We start from the raw sequence: 16,798 nt of genomic DNA, 5'->3' as shown, positions 1-16,798 counted from the left end.
TTAACTAATTGTAATATTATTGTGTTTTGTACTACCTCATTATCAGATTAATGTTAATCACTTCAATTACCTAACTTTTATATCAGTATGCAATAATGTATATTAAAATGTACTGTTCCATAACCTGTGTCTATATAGAGTAGCAATTAGGATTAGTCTGTCCAAAATGCCTAGGTATGCTAGTGGCCTTCTTTGTAATTAATATTTTGTGTGTAAACCACACATTGTAAGCTTTGCAAGGAAATAAACATTTTCATAATAATACAGTGGACCCTCGGCCAGTGATGGCATCGACTAACGTTAAATTCGACCAACGATATGTTAATGCTAACATGTTACCTCGACTAACATTAAAAAAACTACTAACGATAATCGTTCTCGGGTACCAATTAATATCGTTAGTCGAGGGTCCACTGTAATGGGTAACCACCACAACACTAGTAACGTCAGAAATGTTAGAACAGAGCTGATAGTGGTCCCTTGTTCTGAAGCAGAACTACACAACCACACCCCTCAAGGAAGGTTCCTTGATGTTGGTGAGGGGCTCTTGATTTAGGGAATTGGATCTGTGCTCCAGTTCCCCGAATTAAGCCTGAATGCCTTCCACCCCCCCCCCCCATGCGCTGTATAATCCTCCGGGTTTAGCGCTTCCCCCTCGATTATAATAATAATAATACACAACCACAGAAGGGTTGGAGGTATTTGGATTTAATCTAGGGAAGGGGATAAGAAATTACTGAATGGATGAAGAAAAAACTTCAGCTTTTTCTTTTTAGTCACCTTGCCTGTAGGAGATGGATAGAAAAAAAAAGGGGGGGAGAAGGAATAGGAAGTCTAATGCCTCCAATCAAGAGTCCTCCTACTGCAGAAGGTACACTATGAAGGGATGGTCTTTCTTGAAGGGTTAATGCTTTGTAGCTTCTAAGAGTTTTACTCACCAGGTGTTTGACCAACTTCAGGTGGGATAACGTTGCCAGCGACTAGGTTGTCTCAAAGTTGCCATTCAAAATTTTAGCCTCTCCCAAATCTTTGTACATAGGCACTAAACTCTAGCTTTGGTAACTTGCATTAAGCTACCTCAACAAACTATCAGTACACAGATAACCCGCACATGGAAATTTATAACGACGTTTCAGTCCAACCGAAACTACTTCATAAGCCTGAGTCATGACAACGGCTTTGAGAGGACCAGAGCTAGAGTTCATCATGGCTATGCTGGTGGGAGATTAATCTGTAAAAACTTGCATTTGTGGTCACAGTGGGACCTATGTTATCATAAGCTTCTTTCTCCTATCTGCGAATTATTTGTGTACTGCTCCAGACAACCATTGGTATTGTGCCTTTCTAAATTTTCAGTACTAATTTTGTAGAAACTCAAGTAGTCAGTCAAATCCAACACATTTAACTAATTAATAAAATACACAAGGCCAAGTCAGTCGAGAACTATTGTTATTCTTTAACTAGAAGGCCTCTATCTTCAATCATTAGGGCAGTAATAAAAACAAAAGTTACAAAAAATGAACATGTTTGACATACAAATTAGTCTTGCAAAACATTCAGTAATCCACTTGAACACTAATGCTTGTGTCAGTTACTACGGTACTCCAAAAAAAGGTATAAAGTTAGGAAAAACTACAAAATAATCTTTCACAACTTGATTTGCTCTTGTCAGTCCCTTAAACACGAGACTAAGTCTCCTTACACTGACGAAGTTTTAGAAAACAATTCTGTGAAAAAATACACCAAATCGACCTGCTCATACACACGCATCAGTTGGTTAAGTATAGCATGTCAGATACGAAAGAAATTACAGATGAATACAAATGTCTTCCTTATTCTTTCATGATAATTTTTTCTTTTTTTAATTCCTACAATTTCTTTGCTCTTATCAAACATGCTGAAGTATAAATAGATGAGCACTTCATAAAATTAGAAAATAAAAACACGACATTCAACAATACTCTCGCACATTTTAACAGAATATAATTACCTTTGAAATTTTTTTTACACAATTCAAGAACTTAGTCAGGTATAAGAATGTGGTTATCCAAAAATGATTAAGTTACCCACTAAAAATTTGAAAATTTGGCATGGCTACACACTGCATATTCTTGAAAATATTTCTTAAAATTACCCTTTTCCTGACAAAGCAATTTAGTTTTTTTTTTTTACTTATGCTCCGACAACTATATAGTTACTATTACACAATTTGGGACAAGAAATAAAATCCTGACTTTGTTCTGGTTTACTCCATTGATAATTTTTTATATACTGTAGTCATAGATAACGAAAATGAAGAACAAGCCTAATTTTTTTAAATATTCAAAAGTAAGTATACAGTACTTATGCACTTTGATTTTTAATATAAAACACCAAATTAATGTGCAATACTACTATAATTCTGCACTGAAATGCAACAACAATTACACTGGACAAAAATATTTAACGAGAAAAGATGGGAATTTCATTTTTTCACTGCCTCTAGGTTCATAAATAAAAAATATATAATATTCAAAACTGTCATTCTTTTACCAACAAGTTTCTAATAAATTTCTGCAACTGCACTAAGGCACAATTTACAGTTTCCAAGATCATATTCCACAATAAACTTATTTATATAATCCACAAAACTTTTCAGCTGTTTTATCAGCTTAATTATCTAGCAGATTTATGATAAACTTAATATGCAAATTTAGATTTGCAATGAAACGCTAGTTTAATATCTTACTATGCTACGCTGCACATGTACCGGAATACTGAAATGACGAGTACACTGTACTTTCCATACTAACGAAAATGCCAATTTTTTCTACCGCATTACAAAGACAGTCCACAATTTATACAGGAACAGATACAAGAAACATTTACTGTATACTTAATTTCCAGAATTATGCTTTAATGAAAATGTTTGTAGAATATGTCATGAAATACCAGAATAAAAAAAAGGCTTTGAAGACCTAATAAATGGTTTAGCATGTATGAAAATTACAAGTGAATCCCACTTTATATCCTCAATGTAGCCATTGCCTCATGGCATATATTGACAGCTGCTACAAGTTCAACTGCATAATCCCTTTCTCCCCATTAACTACTACTTTTAATATAGCCTTGAGGTGTTTAATACACTACTGGCTATAATCTTATAATATGGGCAAGACTGGCAATAAACATGAACTACAATCTTCAGAAAAAGATAAGAAAACACTTAAAAATGAAATGCTTTAAATTGTTAATTTTTGTAATGTCTAAAGATTTGTTTGGCCCATAATTTCATTACGAGAATCATTACCTAATCCAACATTTCATTTCGGTATTTAATACTGCATTTACAAATGCAAAATATCACATATCTTTCTAGCTACTTCCGTAAAAGCTATATCTGACAGCAGTAGATTCTAAGGTTCATTATGCCTGCAAGCAGTTTTTACGAAGCTGACAGATCTACACGTTATAAATCACAGATCTTCACAGTGAAGTCCACCATTGGGTGGGGTCATTTCCAATGTTCGAACAGTACAGATCAGCCATTTTCTTTGTACATGCTTTTCCCTCGAACTTTAAAAAGCGTATGGCATTTCTATGCTTCGATATATGCTATAAAATGTTTTCTTTCAGACGAACTAGTTTACAAACCTTTAATTACTGCCAGGTGACAAAATTATTGCTGTGAGCATCCTTCAAAAAAATATATTTAAACTTAAGTCAACCTCATGATACAAGATTCACATTGTTAATGATAATGAAGGCTGCTCTATCTTACGCACACGCACTGCTGCAGGTGATAGCCCGACAACAGATGCTAGACTGTCGAATCCATGAACCTTGAGCTAAAACACACTGGGATTGGGGAAAAGTTGATAGCTCTCGAATATGATAGTCAGATGATGCTGGCGAGAACTGGCTTGTGAGGTAACCAGGGGTGGAAAAAAGTAGGGGAGGGGGGGGGGAGCTCAATCCATCACAGAGTCTACATTCATACACATTAATTGCCGAGCTCTGGTGGAGAAAGATGTGGAGTCTGGAGCATTGGGAACACGGCCATTGTTCTCCTCCGAGTGGACACTGTTGCTAGGAATACTTCCATTAGCATGACCATTTGCATAGCCATTGGCATGGCCATTTGCATGGCCATTTGCATGACCATTAGCATGGCCATTAGCATAGCCATTGGCATGACCATTAGCCTTTCCATTAGCATAGCCATTGGCATGACCATTGACAAGTTTAGTGATGCCATTCGAGACTTTTCCATTGGCATGACCATTTGACATCGAGAATGTTACAGTTCCATTGGCATATGCCTGAAAAAGGGAATCTCAATTATACACATGTCAAGTATACAGTAAAATAAATTACCATCATACTTTGCCAAAATAATAATTACTTCGCAATCTAATTACAGTAGAACTCCTGTATCCAGATTCGGTATTTCTGTTATCCACATTTACCATGGGCTGAAAATAACCCTTAATTTTGCATAATAATGACCCCAAAGTGCAAAAGTAGTGTTTCTGGCAGTTTTGCAAAGCCTAAGAGAAGTGGTGAAAAAGTATTCAAAAAAGTCTAGAATTATCAGTTAAACTATCATAGGTATGTATGTAAACAAAAAAAAAAAAAAATGGCATTTTATATCCATCTCCATAGAGGAAGTGGAACAGAATTCTTCCTATGTAAGCCATGCATGTCATAAGTCAGCAACATTAGTATTGTTACTAAACCCTTTTTCCTTTATAAATTACTAAATTAAAGAAATTTTTCATTTTTCTTTTTAGGTCACCCTGCTTCAGTGGGAGATGGCTGGTGCATTGAATAACAAAATTACCGGTACTATTGTAAAAAAAAACTGGAAATTTAACCTGTAAGCCGTGTACATTAGGAGGAAAGAACTTGCTACCTCTATTTATTTATTTATTTATTTATTTATTTAAAAATTTGTGCACACATACAGAGGTACAAAAAATACAGAAAAGAGCAGTATGCCAAAGCCACTTATACTATGCATAGCATTACGGGCTGGCTTAAAATTAACTTAAGATGAACTAAGCAATGATGACATCGGTGATAAAACTTTAATGTAAACAGATTACTATAAAGCACAAGTGAGTATTACAAAGACAGGTCATATGGTTGTATGCATTGTTGTACATTCAGTAGAATGGAGTATTCTGTTAGGTAGTGTATTTAAAAAATAATAAAGTTAGATTGGGTTTTAGGTTTAACATTTATGTGATATAATTGTGAGAAACATTTAAGATATACAATTTATAAGGTTCAGTTATTCAGTATTTATTTGGTTTTGGTTGAGTAAGTGATCTTTGAGAAGAGACTTGAATTTATAAACAGGTAGTGTTTCTTTTATATTTACAGGTAATGAGTTCCAGATTTTAGGGCCTTTTATGTGCATTGAGTTTTTGCATAGTGTGAGATGGACACGAGGAACATCAAAGAGTGATCTGTGCCTTGTGTTATGGTCATGTGTTCTGTTGAGGTTGGCAAGGAGATGTTTGAGGGGAGGGTTAATATCAGAGTTAAGTGTTCTATGTATGTAATAGGTGCAGTAATAAGTATGAATGTTTTGTATGGTGAATAGGTTTAGTGTATTGAATATTGGTGGAGTGTGCTGCCTATAGTGAGAATTTGTTATCATTCTAACTGCAGCCTTTTGTTGGGTAATTAGTGGTCTGAGATGGTTACTTGTTGTTGAGCCCCATGCACAAATTCCATAGGTGAGATAGGGGTAAATAAGAGAGTGATATAGGGCCAGGAGGGCTGACTGTGGAGCATAGTACCGTATCTTCGATAGTATGCCTACAGTCTTGGAAATTTTCTTAGAAATTTGTTGTATATGTGTATGAAATTTGAGTCTATTATCAAGGTGGATTCCTAAGAATTTTCCCTCTGTTAGCTTTGTGATAGGTGATCCGTTTATCATTATGTTAAGAGGGACATCTGTAGCTCTGTTACCAAACTGAATGAAGTAGGTTTTGTCAATGTTTAGTGTAAGTTTGTTAGTCCTCATCCAGGTAGATATTTTCTGTAATTCTGTATTTACAGTATTGGCTAGCGTGACTGGGCTCGGGTGGGAGAAGACGTATGTAGTGTCATCTGCAAATAGTGTGGGTTTGAGTAATTGCGAAGCATTTGGTAGGTCATTTATGTATAGGAGAAAGAGAAGAGGGCCAAGGACACTTCCCTGTGGGACACCAACTGTAATTGGTTGTGCAGAAGAGTTTGCCCCATTTGCATACACATATTGGCTTCTGTTGCTGAGGTATGACTTGAGGTAGTTGAGGGAGTGCCCTCTTATACCATAGTGTGACAATTTTACGTGGAGCAAGTCATGGTTAACTGTATCAAAAGCTTTACGTAAGTCAATGAAGATCCCCAGTGGGACTTCTTTTTTCTCTATTGCAGTGTATATATGTTCTAGCATGTGTATAATAGCATCATTAGTATTTTTATTTGGCCTGAATCCAAATTGGCAGGGGTTGAGTATGTTTTGGGAGATAAGGTAGGAGTAGATTCGTTTATGAATTAATTTTTCGAAGATTTTTGAGAGAGGGTGTAAGTTGGATATTGGCCTATAGTTATTCAACTCTGTTTGGTCTCCTCCTTTGTGGATCGGGGTGACCCTTGCTATTTTGAGTACTGTGGGGAAGGTGGAGGATTCAATGGATTTGTTAAAGAGTGTTGCAATGATTGGTGATAGCACTTGTGACACTTTTTTGTATATAAAGGGTGGTAAGGTATTTAAATCTCCTGCCTTGTTTTTTAGCGTGTTGATAATAAGGGAGACTTCGTATGGGTTAGTCGGAGCTAGGAACAGTGTGTTCGGGTAGTTGCCAGTGAGGTAGTCATTTGGTGGGGTATCTGAGCTTGGGATTTTATTGGCAAGGTTTTGTCCTATAGTGGAGAAGAAGTCATTGAGTCTGTTTGCTGTTTCTGTTGGTGGGAGTTGGGGTTCATCTGATTTTGCTAATTTTATTTCGCTATTTCGTGATATCTTTTTTGTTCCTAGAATTTCTGATAGGGTTTTCCAGGTCTTTTTTATATCACCTCGTAAGTTGGATAATCTGTTCTCATAATACAATTTTTTTGCCCTTCTTATCAGGCTGGTTAGGATTGACGAGTAACGTTTTGTTTGGTCTCTGGTTATGTGACCCATTCTGTACTGTTTTTCATATTGGTGTTTTGTATTTATGGATTTGAGAATGCTGGGTGTTAACCAGGGACTGTTCAGTCTCTTAGCTGTCATCTGTTTAGTTTTTTTAGGGCAGTGCTTGTTATAGAGGTATTGGGTCTTTTTTAGAAAATTATTAATACATTCGTCAATATCTGTATAGATTTCTAGCTCAGTGTGCCAGTCAATGTTTGCTACTGCTGTTGTGAAGTTATTAATGGCTGCCTCATTGTGAAGTCTGAAGGTGACTTTAGTAGTGTCTTGGGGTAATTTACCAAGAGTTGTTATGAGAAAAGTAGGGTAGTGGTCTGTGGTATTATCTGTAATTATGCCTGATTTTAAAGGGGATATGGTGTTGGTCCAGATGTGGTCAAGTAGGGAAACACTAGTCTCTGTAACTCTTGTAGGTTTTGTTACTGTTGGTAGCAACATACAGTTACTCATTGTGTTTGTGAATTCAGTAACGTGTGGGTCCTGGTCTTGCAGGAGATTTATATTGAAGTCACCTGAGAGTAGTAAGTGATCTTTGTTCATGCGTGCATCAGTTATCATACTTCCTAGGTTTTGACTAAATTGGCTAATGTTTGACTGTGGAACTCTGTAAATGTTTATCAATGTGAGAGGTTTTTGTAGGTATTTGGATTTGAATTTGGCTATTATATATTCCCCATGTTCATCCCTTGTGCAAGTATTAGTGATACATTCTAGTTGGTCTGAGTAGTATATGGCTGTGCCACCCCCTTGTTGGTCTGGCCTACAGTTGTGTATGGCTGTGTAACCAGGAATGGCATAGACATCTGTACTATCAGGCTTTAGCCAGGTTTCAGTTAGTGTAATGATGGACATATTGGCATGTAAGGAATTTAGTAATGCTATGAGGTCATCGTAATGCTTGCTTAAAGATCTGATATTGTAGTTAAAGATAGTTATGTTGTTGTTGGCACTGAGAAGTGCCTTTGATTGTTCTGCAGTGTAGTAATTACAGTAACTGTTTGAATCATTTAAGTCATTAAATAAGAGGTTGGTATCAGGATCAATGCTTGTAATCATAAGATTTGTAGTGAATCTATAGTTAGAATTAAGTATAAAACAAAGTAAATAGTCTTAAGCTAAAAAATAGCACCTGAATTATTTAACAAATGTAAAATAATGAGCTAAGGTAGTTTTGGAATATAATGGCAAAGTTGTGAACTTATTCTACTTTAGCACCTGAGAATAGCACCTTGATTATTTTAACAATTGTGAATGTATAAACTAGGGTAGTTATATAAAGCTAAAATAAAGGAGAAAATATATGAGGGACTAAAATTAAGTAATGGTAAACAAAGTTAAATGGACAGGTGGTCACTATGAAATAATAATGGTTTAGGAGTAAGATCTGATTTGTAATATTAAATAAATTGAGCAGTTTATTGCACAATAAAAGTAAAAAAAATGAGGTAGTTGGTACTAGCTAGCAAAAGATAGTTTTGGTACTTGCAAAAAAGTAATTGGAATATACACTAATTGCATACACAATAAAAAGTGACTAAAAAACAAGTAGTGATAAACAAAATTAAATGGACAGGTAAGAATAATGAATATTATTAATTTGGAGTAAGATTTGACTTGTAATTTAAAATTATGAGCAATTTATAGTAGTAAGAAAGAAGTATAGAGTATTGGAGGTATTTCATTAGCTAGTGATGAAAAATAATAAAAATAATAATGTACAATATAATAGTAACGTACACTATATGCACCACACGTATATATGTATTAAGGGCACTTATCTAATCTGTTACAAAAATGTCAGCTTTTCTAAGGAAGGTAGAGAAATCGTGTTCATTTGAGATAGTATATTGTTGTCCTGTTGATGTTTTCCTTACTAGTATTTTCCCATCTCGCGTGAAACACTGATGTATTTTGTTTTCCTGTTTAAGTTTTCTCAGCCTGAACAGAAGGTTTTGACGTTTTTTTGTTAGACACTCATTTATGTACACTCCATTTTTCATTGTAATTGCTGATTTAATTAAGTCCTTTCTTTTATCGTATGAATGAAGTCGGATCATTATACTGTGTTTACTTCCTGGTTTTCCTAGCAAACGTGTTTCTTTGATTTCATTGTTTTGCACGATGACTTGTACGTGGTTCTGTATTATCCTGACAGCAGTTTCTTTGCACTGTGCTTGTGTTATGTCACTAGGAATGTGTGGACTGTTTATTATAACTGCATCAGACCATTCTTCTATATTAAAAAAACTACAGTACAAAATTACTATCCTAGAATGAATGTACAGGGTTAACAGACGACCCATGCCTTTACTGGTCAATTTAGCTACAACCTTAAAACACACACACAAGAAAGTGTAATAAAGAATTTAAGGTAGGGTTAAATTCAGTTATTTCCTTAGCATATTTTAAACTGTGTACAGCAAATCCTCAATTTACAAACATTAGAGACCTTCTAAACTATGTATATATAAAAATGATACATGTATACACAATGATATATAATAATCATATATACGATACACCTAGGTAGTAGGTTGGTAGACAGCAACCGCCCAGGGAGGTACTACCGTCCTGCCAAGTGAGTGTAAAACGAAAGCCTGTAATTGTTTTACATGATGGTAGGATTGCTGGTGTCCTTTTTTCTGTCTCATGAACATGCAAGATTTCAGGTACGTCTTGCTACTTCTACTTACACTTAGGTCACACTACACATACATGTACAAGCACATATATACACACCCCTCTGGGTTTTCTTCTATTTTCTTTCTAGTTCTTATTCTTGTTTATTTCCTCTTATCTCCATGGGGAAGTGGAACAGAATTCTTCCTCCGTAAGCCATGCGTGTTGTAAGAGGCGACTAAAATGCCGGGAGCAAGGGGCTAGTAACCTCTTCTCCTGTATATATTACTAAATGTAAAAGGAGAAACTTTCGTTTTTCCTTTTGGGCCACCCCGCCTTGGTGGGATACAGCCGGTGTGTTGAAAGAAAGAAGAAGATATACGATACAGAAGATTCTCAATGTATTTGTAAGTCGTGGATTTTATACGTAATTTATAACCATCACTGGCAACATATTAACCTCCAATTACTATGGAAGGAATATACGGTACCTCCATGGGGAAGTGGAACAGAATTCTTCCTCAGTGTGTCGTAAGAGGTGACTAAAATGCTGGGAGCAAAGGGCTAGTAACCCCGTCTCCTGCATGTATTACTAAATTTAAAAAGGAGAAACTTTATCCTTTTTGGGCCACCCTGCCTCAGTGGGATACGGCCGGTTTGTTGAAAGAAAATACAGTATATTGTTTTGATCACCTGTTTCCTCTTCAGCCCTTACCTAATAAAATCTCAATTTTTATTTAGGTTCTGGGTGCATTAACATACAGTTCTAAACAAACTAGCAATAGCATCTACGATGTCAAGTGTCAAAAGTCAGTATTTTTTGACGAAATAAGAACTTTAAAAGAAATGAGTTTGGTTTTCTTGGCATCTTGAACCTAATCCTAATTTTCCCATATGTGGTTCACATTACATAGCACAGAATTCTATAGTTCTTGGACTATAACCCTCGCGTTATGAGAGGTTCTACCACACGAGTAATTAGAACCTTTCATTACACAAGGTTCTATTGTATGTGCAATTAGAAGATTGAACTAATGTGCTCACCTTAACCTTGGCTGCTCCTTTTATGTAAGCATTAATGTAGAAATCAGAGAAAAGGAAGAAGAACAACACAGCATGGCCACCAATCCACCACATGAAGGCACGAGGGTATTTGCACTCGGTGAAGCCAAGCTGTAATTTTTAAATAAATTTAGAAAAATCCAGTGATAAAAAAAAACTGGTATGTAAGGTTTAAGTCCAAATATGTAAATAAATTCAACAATGTATTCTTTTACATATAATGCAGGAGTTTGGTATGCAGTATTTTAATAACTTAGTCTCAAACCTTTTTATAAATCACATATTTTATAAACTATTCCTTCAATGGGAACATTTTTATTAACACATCGGTTGGCTCCCACCAAGGCAGGGTGGCCAAAAAAAGAAAAACTTTCACCATCATTTACTCCATCACTGTCTTGCCAGAGGCAAGACAGTGATGGGATTGATGGGAACAATTTATAAATAAATAAGTATACACGATATGATGTAGGGCGAAATGACAGTAGTTTGCTGGATTATGTATTGGTAGATAAAAGACTGTTGAGTAGACTTCAGGATGTACATGTTTATAGAGGGGCCACAGATATATCAGATCACTTTCTAGTTGTAGCTACACTGAGAGTAAAAGGTAGATGGGATACAAGGAGAATAGAAGCATCAGGGAAGAGAGAGGTGAAGGTTTATAAACTAAAAGAGGAGGCAGTTAGGGTAAGATATAAACAGCTATTGGAGGATAGATGGGCTAATGAGAGCATAGGCAATGGGGTCGAAGAGGTATGGGGTAGGTTTAAAAATGTAGTGTTAGAGTGTTCAGCAGAAGTTTGTGGTTACAGGAAAGTGGGTGCAGGAGGGAAGAGGAGCGATTGGTGGAATGATGATGTAAAGAGAGTAGTAAGGGAGAAAAAGTTAGCATATGAGAAGTTTTTACAAAGTAGAAGTGATGCAAGGAGGGAAGAGTATATGGAGAAAAAGAGAGAGGTTAAGAGAGTGGTGAAGCAATGTAAAAAGAGAGCAAATGAGAGAGTGGGTGAGATGTTATCAACAAATTTTGTTGAAAATAAGAAAAAGTTTTGGAGTGAGATTAACAAGTTAAGAAAGCCTAGAGAACAAATGGATTTGTCAGTTAAAAATAGGAGAGGAGAGTTATTAAATGGAGAGTTAGAGGTATTGGGAAGATGGAAGGAATATTTTGAGGAATTGTTAAATGTTGATGAAGATAGGGAAGCTGTGATTTCGTGTATAGGGCAAGGAGGAATAACATCTTGTAGGAGTGAGGAAGAGCCAGTTGTGAGTGTGGGGGAAGTTCGTGAGGCAGTAGGTAAAATGAAAGGGGGTAAGGCAGCCGGGATTGATGGGATAAAGATAGAAATGTTAAAAGCAGGTGGGGATATAGTTTTGGAGTGGTTGGTGAAATTGTTTAATAAATGTATGGAAGAGGGTAAGGTACCTAGGGATTGGCAGAGAGCATGCATAGTTCCTTTGTATAAAGGCAAAGGGGATAAAAGAGAGTGCAAAAATTATAGGGGGATAAGTCTGTTGAGTGTACCTGGTAAAGTGTATGGTAGAGTTATAATTGAAAGAATTAAGAGTAAGACGGAGAATAGGATAGCAGATGAACAAGGAGGCTTTAGGAAAGGTAGGGGGTGTGTGGACCAGGTGTTTACAGTGAAACATATAAGTGAACAGTATTTAGATAAGGCTAAAGAGGTCTTTGTGGCATTTATGGATTTGGAAAAGGCGTATGACAGGGTGGATAGGGGGGCAATGTGGCAGATGTTGCAAGTGTATGGTGTAGGAGGTAGGTTACTGAAAGCAGTGAAGAGTTTTTACGAGGATAGTGAGGCTCAAGTTAGAGTATGTAGGAAAGAGGGAAATTTTTTCCCAGTAAAAGTAGGCCTTAGACAAGGATGTGTGATGTCACCGTGGTTGTTTAATATATTTATAGATGGGGTTGTAAGAGAAGTAAATGCGAGGGTCTTGGCAAGAGGCGTGGAGTTAAAAGATAAAGAATCACACACAAAGTGGGAGTTGTCACAGCTGCTCTTTGCTGATGACACTGTGCTCTTGGGAGATTCTGAAGAGAAGTTGCAGAGATTGGTGGATGAATTTGGTAGGGTGTGCAAAAGAAGAAAATTAAAGGTGAATACAGGAAAGAGTAAGGTTATGAGGATAACTAAAAGATTAGGTGATGAAAGATTGAATATCAGATTGGAGGGAGAGAGTATGGAGGAGGTGAACGTATTCAGATATTTGGGAGTGGACGTGTCAGCGGATGGGTCTATGAAAGATGAGGTGAATCATAGAATTGATGAGGGAAAAAGAGTGAGTGGTGCACTTAGGAGTCTGTGGAGACAAAGAACTTTGTCCTTGGAGGCAAAGAGGGGAATGTATGAGAGTATAGTTTTACCAACGCTCTTATATGGGTGTGAAGCGTGGGTGATGAATGTTGCAGCGAGGAGAAGGCTGGAGGCAGTGGAGATGTCATGTCTGAGGGCAATGTGTGGTGTGAATATAATGCAGAGAATTCGTAGTTTGGAAGTTAGGAGGAGGTGCGGGATTACCAAAACTGTTGTCCAGAGGGCTGAGGAAGGGTTGTTGAGGTGGTTCGGACATGTAGAGAGAATGGAGCGAAACAGAATGACTTCAAGAGTGTATCAGTCTGTAGTGGAAGGAAGGCGGGGTAGGGGTCGGCCTAGGAAGGGTTGGAGGGAGGGGGTAAAGGAGGTTTTGTGTGCGAGGGGCTTGGACTTCCAGCAGGCATGCTTGAGCGTGTTTGATAGGAGTGAATGGAGACAAATGGTTTTTAATACTTGACGTGCTGTTGGAGTGTGAGCAAAGTAACATTTATGAAGGGATTCAGGGAAACCGGCAGGCCGGACTTGAGTCCTGGAGATGGGAAGTACAGTGCCTGCACTCTGAAGGAGGGGTGTTAATGTTGCAGTTTAAAAACTGTAGTGTAAAGCACCCTTCTGGCAAGACAGTGATGGAGTGAATGATGGTGAAAGTTTTTCTTTTTCGGGCCACCCTGCCTTGGTGGGAATCGGCCGGTGTGATAATAAAAAAAAAATAAAAATAAAATTAATTACAATGGTGACAGTGATGAACCCACAGGGGTCATACAGCACCTGGGAAAATACGAGACAGTGAGATTCAATCCAAGTGGACAGCTCTAACTCCCTGATCAAGATCCCTTCACTAGTACCAAGACAACCTCCGCTCAAGGGTTAATACAAAACAAAGCTATTAACCTGGAAAGCATGGCTGAAGATCATTATGAACTGTACCATCTGGAAATTGGTTAGATACTTCTTCCACCAGATGTACCTTCTGTAGTTTGGTCCCATGGCTGCCAGCATGTAGTAGGTGTACATGACAATGTGTACAAAACTGTTTATCAATCCGAAGAAAGTACTATGGCCACCTGCAAGAGAAAGCTTCGTTAGCGTTTTAGATAAAAATATTTCGCAAAAGTCTTTGTGAACTTGTGTATTAAATGTGCCCGGTTAGGGTTGATACAGGGAACCCTCTGTGCTACAGCCTTTCAAAAAACTTTGGTTTTTCAAAAAGTTGCTTGCTACAGAAACTGCCTCTCGTGGATTGGCTTTACTATTTTTGAACCATAAACAATTTTTAAAGCATTTCTGACAACTTTTTATTTTAAACTTTTAGTTTTGTATTCATTTTTTTATGCATGTAGTGAGCTCATATTTATTTGATAAGAGACTAGTCAAAAATACTAGAATTATAACCTTTCAGCTTTTTTTCTTTAATTTCCCTCCAATGTTTAGCATGTACACTTATAATTTATATCTGGCAATTATCATATTTTATGGCATCCATGATGCTCTTTTCTCCCAAAAAAGTAAGTCTCAAAAATTTACCCAACATCTTGGAGGCCAAAGTACCATTTATCTTTTTTTTTCCAAAATTTAGCAAGTCAGAATTAAAGGTGGGAGGGCAGGGGAAGTCCTCAATACTGGAGTGTCTTGTTCACCATAAAATACAGTAATGGATGTGTGGTTTCATGTGTCTCAGTGATAAACAAAATCTCTGAAGATTTAATAATAAGGATATGATGGGTGATGTTACAAGTGGAGATGACCCTGTTAATACATTTCTGAACTGTTGCTGCCGCCACCAGTCAATGTTTGACTTGACGAAGGCAATATTCATTATGTATCTATATACAGGTATACCTCGCTAATATGGCACTTCTAGATTATATTCATATTTATTATTTTGGGCGTGAAGTGCAAAGTAGTGGACCAGAACTATTTTCTATTTCTTTTGCATCTTCTTTTTAAAGCCTAGCACTATTGTGCACTTAATAAACGATAGTGTAAATGTGTTTTTAGGCTTTTATATGCATTAGCAAACGAAAAAAGGCTGATTTGCTTTAAGGTGATGTTCACTTTACTGCGGCGGTCTGGAACCTAACCCGCCGTATTAGTAAGGTATGCCTGTACCCACTAAGTTTATTCCCCCAGCCACCGTTTGTTTTAAAGTGCAGCCACAGCCAAATTAGCAGATATTCTTCGTGTTTTTATGCATGTGGCACAATCTTATTTTGATATCCGAAATGTACAATTAGTATTATTTTAACTAAAAATCCTTACTTTATCTTACTATATGTACAATTTTGAAAAAGATAATTTTTTTCAAGAGAATAAACTGTTTAAAAATAGCCCTAAAACAGTGTTCAAGAGTACATAGTGCTTTCTCAGATATATTCATATATGCGTTACTGCCAGGAACAACCTCAACACACATGCTACATTACCTATACAACAAATGTGTAACAAACTTCTGAAATAAAATCTACTGTATAAACTCTTATTTTAAACTCTTTTTACTTTCAATGTTTATAAACAAAGTCACAATATCATGGCTGGAACAACACGAACACACATTTAGGACAAACTTGTGACTTTCAGTATGACTTGGACCATTAACAAGTCATTTAAATAGCCAAAGTCTAACAAATACAAGTGTCAGTTTTCTAAGTGTGAGTTTAGTTGTGTATTTTTGCCAATGCTTATGGCAGTATATTGTTAAATTATGCATACAGGACTATACTAGGTAAACAGAGTACCTTTATGCTTTTTCCGCTATGTATCAGACTGGCATATAGTACTTAACCCTTTGACCGTTTCGGCCGTATATATATGTCTTATGAGCCAGTGTTTCGGTCTGGTCACAGACTGGGCTGCGGGGGTGTTGACCCCCGGAACTCTCTCCAGGTAAACTCCAGGTAAATATATACATACTCAATAATTCTAGTGGCTTCAAATCAAGCAGAAGAAAGCTGGTAGACCCCACATTTGAGAGAATGGGTCTGTGCAGTCAGTGTGCACTGCATAAAAAAATCCTGCAGCACACAGTGCATAAAAAAAAAAACACCGACTTTGAGGTGTATTTTCTTATAGCGTTCATGGTTGTATTCTCGTTTTCTTGGTCTCATTTGATAGAATGGAAAACATATTACAGAAATAGAGAATATTTAGACTAGTTTCAGGATGAAAACGACCTTGAAATTGAGCTCAAAGTAGCGGAAATGTTCGATTTTTACCTACATTCAAGAGTAAGCAAATCACATTACACATCCAATACACTTCCACTAAGGAGCCTAATATTCTTTCAGTAGCGCACTGATATTATTTAAACCATTTTTACAATAATGCAGTAGTCTGCATAACAGTAAATCTATTTTTTGTGTGAATAAAAAATCAAAATAAAAAGCAAGAGTAATATAAGAGGGGCCGGAGACATGACTAATGAACAGAAGATATGTTATTTTAGTGCCAACAATGTCTGCATTGTTTATTCTGGACCCTATTTTGAAACTGGCATCTTTTTTAATTTGTGTGAAATTGGCCAAACTGCCAAATTCTGACCACTTTACTGGGTAGTTGAAATCGGTAAATAGGCGGTTTGTTGTACTCAGTTGATAGAAAAAAAAAA

General features: G+C 36.6%; 1 protein-coding gene across 3 annotated transcripts in view; it reads right to left on the bottom strand.

The window, feature by feature from the left end:
- Positions 1 to 1,508: 1,508 nt before the first annotated feature.
- Positions 1,509 to 16,798, bottom strand: part of LOC128703137 (very long chain fatty acid elongase AAEL008004) — a 135,034-nt gene continuing 119,744 nt past the window's right edge. For all 3 annotated transcript variants that reach the window (XM_070103443.1, XM_053797692.2, XM_053797691.2), the window contains 3 exons: positions 14,086 to 14,258; positions 10,838 to 10,966; positions 1,509 to 4,301 (listed from right to left, as the gene is read on the bottom strand). In XM_070103443.1, coding sequence (XP_069959544.1) covers positions 3,951 to 4,301; positions 10,838 to 10,966; positions 14,086 to 14,258 — 653 coding nt within the window. In that variant the 3' untranslated portion in view covers positions 1,509 to 3,950. The remainder of the gene's footprint in view (positions 4,302 to 10,837; positions 10,967 to 14,085; positions 14,259 to 16,798) is intronic.

This window comes from Cherax quadricarinatus, chromosome 85 (genome assembly GCF_038502225.1).
Source record: "Cherax quadricarinatus isolate ZL_2023a chromosome 85, ASM3850222v1, whole genome shotgun sequence".
NCBI classification, from domain to species: Eukaryota; Metazoa; Arthropoda; class Malacostraca; order Decapoda; family Parastacidae; genus Cherax; species Cherax quadricarinatus.
The sequence above is the reverse complement of the archived record's forward strand: the minus strand, read 5'-3'. Positions and strand labels throughout refer to the sequence as shown.